The 7,156-nt window shown below is 43.0% G+C and overlaps 1 protein-coding gene across 1 annotated transcript; it reads right to left on the reverse strand.

Moving 5' to 3' along the window:
* Positions 1 to 4,837: 4,837 nt before the first annotated feature.
* On the reverse strand, positions 4,838 to 6,658 carry LOC149388627 (uncharacterized). The gene has a single exon (XM_089622483.1). It carries the CDS (start codon positions 6,656 to 6,658, stop codon positions 4,838 to 4,840), a length of 1,821 nt encoding a protein of 606 aa, XP_089478609.1.
* Positions 6,659 to 7,156: the final 498 nt, after the last annotated feature.

Consider the following 7,156-nt stretch of genomic DNA (forward strand, 5'->3'; position numbering starts at 1 on the left):
TCGGCATCTAATCCTATTAAAACAATCACACGCAATGAAACAAGAGTTCAAACGATTACATAAATTGCCTAGATTTTCTAACCTAGGATCAACTATGATGACATGAACAAAACCACGATTATTTACTCTCTCTCGAGTAGCTAAACAATCCTAGATAACAGTTCTAATGGTGATCAAGCACTAGAAAGCATAACGAACAATTCATATCAAGCAATCCATAATAATGAAGCAAACAATGATTATCTAACCCTAACGAGCCCCCCAACCATTATCAATCCCGGCTACATCGCAACCCCAAAAGAAACTTAGCCTCTAATGGAATTCATAATCAACGCTAAACATTACAGAATAATTAAAAGCACTAAAATAAATATTGAAACCAACACAGAATTCATATTAAATAAAATTGATGTTCAACAATAATTTAGAGCAATAAAATAAATAAAAGAAAGGGAAGAAAGAAGAACGATTTGTTGTCAATGGTGCCCACAAGAAGAGTTGTAATCTTTATTTTGTACATTTGATGTAATAAAGTCTCATGACGACTCTTGCTTGTAATTGCCTATTCATTCATTAATAAAGTTGAAACGTTCATTCATTCTTTCTTTGTTTGAAGCTTTATGATAAAACCTTAGTCTTTTAGTCCATAAACAAACTTAACAACTTACGAAGAGACAAATGTAGATTTGCATGAACAAACTCTTCGTAGTTTGCTTAAAACGATATATTCGCAATCTTAGGGTCAAAGGACTATTGACCTCAGTATGATTGTTAGAAGAATCTATGATGTCTGGTTATGAGGCATTGAGCGTTGGGGACTCTATAGTTCTTCTAGGTATCTTCCGAAGGTACTGAATTGACCAGTGCACTTCTAGAGACAAGATACGAACAAACCATTTAACCTCTTATGTCTCGAAGTCACTATGTACGAATTGCATCATGCTTACCTTAATCCTGAAATGAGACATGCCATTTCACACCTTAGTATTCTCATTTGAGAAAGTCAGAGTTCGGACTCACTATGTGATTCCGAACAGGGCCTATTGGTGAAGTACTAAGTTGTGAGTATGTCATGAGTAACTTTGTGAAGTTCTCATAGATATGGAATTCATGTACAAGATTGCTGAAATGCAATGTATGTCACATCATGCTTTGTTCCTTGGAGTGTGAATAAATGAACAGGCCAGTGTCCAAATTGAGTCCTGACTCTTTTGGATGAAACAATGTGACTTGTTAGCTCCTCGTCATATACATTGTTTCTAACTTATTCACAAGCGACAAAGGAGTTGAGGAAATAACAGCTAGAAGGGTAAAATGGTAATTTAGTAAATCCCGACTAGCTGATGACATTCATGAAGGGTAAACATAGATAATATTCAGTGGATCCGCTCATTATAATTACGTGAATTCTTGAGTAGAAAATAAATTCATTTGAACCGAGAGATTTTCAGTGTCAACTCTTTAGTGGAGTCAGTTGGCATTAAGCTAAACTTGGAAAAGGTTTGTGAACTTTTGAGTCCAAGTGTTTAGTTCAAGCTTTGTTCATTTGGGTCCATGAGGTCACTGTCACGAATCACATCGATAGGAATAGTTAAACTGGAAGCTAAGTCAAAACAAGAACGAAAATTGTCAAAAGGGTAGTTTTGTCTTTTGAGACATATGATGAAATGAATGTCAATAAATTTTTTGACAAGGTCATTTGATGACATGCATCACTCGGCCATGACTTGATCATTGGGCCTTGTGGATTAATTTCATTTCATAAGAATTTTATTGAAAATTCTTAATGGGCCTTTCTCATGTTGTCATGAACAAATGAAGAAGCTTCTAGAAGCTCCTTCTAGATGAAAAGTAGGCGCCCATTATACCCATAGGAAGAGAGAATATTTTGTGCATAAATGTATCATGATACTTGCCAAAAGAAAAAGAGGAAACAAATTTCCCCTAAGAGGAAGCATGTGGGCGCCCAAATATGGTCAAGAGAGAAGCAAACAAAAGAGGAAACAAATCCAATGACTACTTGTTTTGTCTTGGACGTGCACCTCTATGAAGGAAAAGGGAAATTGGCTCATGAATATGTGATATTCTATAGAAGAGGAAACTACCTTATTGAAGGTGAGACCTCTCCTATAAATAGGAGCCTCATTCCACACTTTTCATTCATTCCATCTAAGTTAGAGATTGAGAGCTTCTCTCTCTAGAACTTGTGGTTGCCGCCCCTCTTCTCTCTCTCTCTCTAGTTTATTTTCGATTTTTCTTGTTTTGGCACCTAGGTCCTCACTCGACCTAGTGTTTAGCTCTGCGACTTCAAGACTCGTTCTTAAGTCGTAGTGTTTAAAAGTGCCCACTCACTAATTCCTTTATTTCGAGTGATTTAGTGATAGAAACTTTCGTGGTTGCTCGAGGTGCCGAGGAAAGGAAGAGAGATGTGCTGCGAGGGGAGACGAGCGTTGCAACTTTCTAAGAGCTTCTCAAAGATCAAGCTTCAAGAAAGGTTAGTAAACTTCTTAGCTCATATTAGTTTTTAATTACATGTACTTGCACTTGTCTAGGTTAGTAAAAACCGTTTTTACTTGTAAAAGAAATTTTTTAAAATTCCGCCGCTTCCCGAAGCGTTAATTATTTTCTTAAACCCTAGATCGATTCCAACACGATTGAATTCGGAGAAGGAGAACTCGTCGGGTTGTCAATTCCGTTGAAGAACGCCGTTTTCCTCTTTCAAAAGCTCTCAAGAACAACCAAAACAATAAAAGAGAAACTAAAACAAAAACGAAGATTTTGTTTTCAGAGCTTAGAGTCTAATATATAGGTCAAAGGGTGATTTTCAGAGCATATTGGGCCTTTGGAATGATTTAATTGCTCAAAAACATCAAAAACGGAAAGTAACTCCGTCAAAACCCGAAGAGCGCGCGGCGCGCGGCTCCAAATCCGGGTTATGCGCGCTGCGCGCGTAAGACTCTGTGTGATTTCATGATTGCGTTCTCAGGATGCGCGGCGCGCTATTGCCGAGGCGCGGCACGCGGTCTCTAAGTCTGTCATCGCGCGGCGCACGAGGGAGGGTGCGCGGCGCGCGGTTGTCGCCAATTTCCTTGCTTGTGCTTTTTGACTCTATTTCGACCGTTTTGTCTCCAAATCCCGTCCTTTTTCCACGAAATTGATTGTAGACGCTCTATTGCTCTTATGAACCTGAAACTACTCAAAAACCTACTAAAACCATTAAAATACTTGAGGACTCGTCGGTTTTTGGTTCGGGAAATAGGAGTTTTACGCGTGATTAACGCACCTATCAAATCCCCCCAAACTTAAACCGTTGCTTGTCCTCAAGCAACACAAAAGACTAAACAATAAAATAAACACACCAAAGAAGTTACACTAAAAAACGAATGGTGATTACAAAGTTAGCAACAATATCAAGTGTTAGTTACATGCCTCAACCTACAAAAATTTCCGAATCCAAGTCAATCATCACATGAAACCCAAAAGTAATTAGATTGACTAAATGGCCTTTTTCAACACATTCTCGATCAAAATCTCCCGTGTGTGAAATATGTCCCGAAAGAGTGAGAGATCAACTCAATATGTTCGTTCACGTCTTCTAATGTCAAGTGCTCAAATAATAATGAGATGAATGTGAATCGAACACCATAATGCTTTTCGCCGCTCACTCTCCACTAATGCAAGACACTTACCAAAGAAATCAATAGGGCTTTGTCGGCTTGTAGTGTTAGGCTAGGGTCAACGGTAGGATATGGTCAAAATATGGCTAAAACGTCAACCTAGCGACTCAATCTCACCAAACTCACCAACTTTCACATGATATTACTCACTCCCCCATTCCCACGTTCATGGTATAATATTTCACCTTTCGCGAACGTTTTCTTTCCTAAGCCTTTACTTCCCAATGTTTTCCCCCCCAAACTTTGACTATGCAACGTCTAGTCTCTAAAACTAATGTCAGAGATTACCACGCCAGGAACTAATACAAATAATAATAAAATGCATAAATTAAACACTCTTTTTTTTGTAGTATTTTCTTTTTCTCTTTTTTTTTCTCATTTTTTTTCCTTTTTTTTTCTTTTTGATACAAAACAATAAAAATAAACACGAACAATCACCGGCGTGGGTCTAATGAACTATAAAACACGTAGAGACTAGTCGAAAAACATGTCACAAAATCGAAAGAATTCACTCAAGAGTCGCTAAGTTAACGGGGTTCTTTGTGGGATTTCAACAAATATGGGCTTGGCTTTTTCTGACTAAGTAACGAGAAATGATTAATCGTTCGGCTTTTTCTGCAAGGGTGCTCAAGGAAGTATTACGGGTTGGCTTTTTGGCTCTGATCGGTCCAAATGAAGGCCTATGTCATTTTTCCTAGGTTCGTGACATGTCATTTCGCCTCGATGAGGGCTAGAGCGGTTCTTAGTGTTCGTGAGCTAAAAGACATTTAAAGATGTGATCGAACCTCTAAGGACTACTCAAACCCCGGGACGACGTGTGTGCATAAGTGGGAAAAATCAACCGAAATTGCGTTACTCAAACCACTAGTCAATCACAATGAAGCACAAAATTTTTTAAAATTGACTCGAACTCGGATTTCTTTGAAAATACATGGTATCATTGGCAAGTAACGAGAGAAAACACTTTAATACTATCACTTATAAGCAATCACCAAACAAAATTAAGAAAATCAAAATTAAATAAAAAAACAACCTAATCTAACAGAAATCCCCCACAAAGTAGTTCACCCTCCCAAACTTAATCTCTACATTGCCCTCAATGTAGATCCATAAAAACACGGGAGACAGAGAACTTACCTCGCGGGGGTGGTAGAACTCCCCTACTCGTCGCCGCCGCGCTCGGGAGGCGGTGGATCTTCTTCTACGCGCTCTTTCTTCATCCATACCTCTTTGAATGGCCTCGGCCAACGTCCTCGCCATGGCTTGAATGGAGACTTCGGCTTTGCACCCTTGCTCGCAGTTTTTGTTGATTCTTCTTTAGGAGCCCGTGGCGGAGGTGTGGATGGTGGAGTGGCGACTTCGTACGTCTCGATGACGTAGATCTCTTCTTTTTCCTTCTTGCGCTTTCGGGTTTTACAGATCCCGAACGTCTCCTCCTCGTTCTTCACGCGCGTCTTTAGCTCACCTTTTTGCACGTCTATGCAAACACCGCAAGTGGCCAAGAAAGCCCTTCCGAAGAGAATGGGGATATCGCGATCCTCGTCCATGTCGATGACGTAGAAATCGGCCGGAAAAGTGAATTTTCCGACTTTAACGAGGAGGTCTTCCACGAAGCCGCGCGGGTACCTTACGGTCCGATCTGCCAGTTGGAGAGTGGTGCGCGTGGGCTTTAGTTCACCCACCCCAAGTTTGTTGAAGACGGCCGACGGCATGAGGTTGATGCCCGAACCAAGATCGCACAACGCGTTCTCGATGAAGATGTCTCCAATGGTGCACGGAAATGTAAACTTGCCCGGATCTTCTAATTTTGGCGGGAGCTCTTGTTTTAGAAGCGCACTACACTCGGCGGAAAGTGCCACCGTGAGCCTTTGCGGGAACGGAAGTGGCGGCTCATATGTATGGACCGGCGGGTGCGGCTTAGGAGCTCTGGTGATCGGGGCAGCCTCTTCTTCTTCTTTCTTTGGGCTCTCGGTGGCTGCAACGTGTTGATGAGAAATGGCATTGCAGTGCTCCCTTGGATTCACTTCGGAGGTGCTTGGAAGTGTGCCTTGGGGTCGTGTGTGGATGGCGGTTGCGAGTTGCCCCACCCGCGTCTCGAGATTTCGGATCTGAGCCGATTGGTTCGAGAGTGCCGTCTTCGTTTCGTTCATGAAATCGGTGGTGGTATTCACGAAGGCAGTCGTCGACGTGGCCAAATTAGCTACGAGCTCCTCCAGATTGGTCTCGTTCTTGTAAGCTCGCAATGGTGGGGCTTGATATGGCGGTGGTCGGGGCTGATTCTGATGCGGTCGAGGCCGAGCTTGCGGTACGGGTTGCATCGGCATGTTATTCTGGGGACCGCGCCATCCGCCATTCTGATAAGTGCTCATTGGGCCTTGATTGTAGGGCGGCCGATTGTTGATGAAGCTTGCTTGTTGGCCCTTGTTCCCTTGCGCGCACTCATCGCTAGAATGAGGGCCAGCACACCAGAAGCACGACTCGGGGGCGGGGGTTTGGATAGCATGAACTGTAGCTTTCTGCTCATGGAGCGTTTTGGTGAGGTCGGCCACCTGTGCTGCGAGAGCTTTTATCAATTCCATCTCGGGCGTGACCGGCTCGCGCTTCTGAATTCTTCGCTCGGAAGGACAGTGGTCGTTGTTGTACGCGAGCTCCTCGAGGATGGCATGAGCTTCTTCCTCGGTCTTTTGGAAGAAGGATCCCCCTGCGGCGGTGTTGACGAGGGTGCGCGATGAAGGAGAAAGGCCGCCGTAGAAGATTTGCACCATCATCCACCCTTGGATGCCATGGTTAGGACACTTCCGCTGCAGCTCCTTGAAGCGTCCCCAAGCTTCAAATAAAGACTCACCCTCGAACTGGGAGAACGAATGGATCTCGTTGCGTCTCTTGTGCATCTTCTCGAACGGGAAGAACTTTGAGATGAATTTGACGCGCAGGTCGGCCCACGAGGTGATGGAACCCGGCGGGAGGGAGTTGAGCCACATCTTGGCTCGGTCCCGTAGTGAAAATGGGAAGAGGCGGAGGCGGATGGCTTCGTCGGACACGTTGTGGAGCTTGAACGTGTTGCTGATCTCGACGAAGTTGGTGAGATGGTCTTGCGGGTCTTCGGCCGGTGATCCCGAAAATTGGGATTGTTGCACCATATGGATCACGCCGATCTCGATCTCAGGGTTGATTGGAACGAGAGCTGATGACCTGTCTTTTTCGCATACACCTTCAAAAGCAAGAAAATGACACAAAAAGTTAGAAAACAAAAATTAAGAAATTAAATAGCAAGAGCAAGCAAATCCGATCGCTATTGTAGACTAGTCCCCGGCAACGGCGCCAAAAACTTGTTGCGATATTTTGATAACTAGCACGCAAGCGGACGTATCGAACAAGTAATAGTGTTACGTAAGTAACGGATATCGATCCCACAGAGACTAGTTACTCTAGTGATTTTCTGAAACTTGATGCTAATTAATTCCAAGTAAGATTAAGAA

This window comes from Urtica dioica, chromosome 8, assembly GCF_054948205.1.
Source record: "Urtica dioica subsp. dioica isolate 48M chromosome 8, U.dioica_male_clone48M_v1_H2, whole genome shotgun sequence".
Lineage (NCBI taxonomy): Eukaryota > Viridiplantae > Streptophyta > Magnoliopsida > Rosales > Urticaceae > Urtica > Urtica dioica.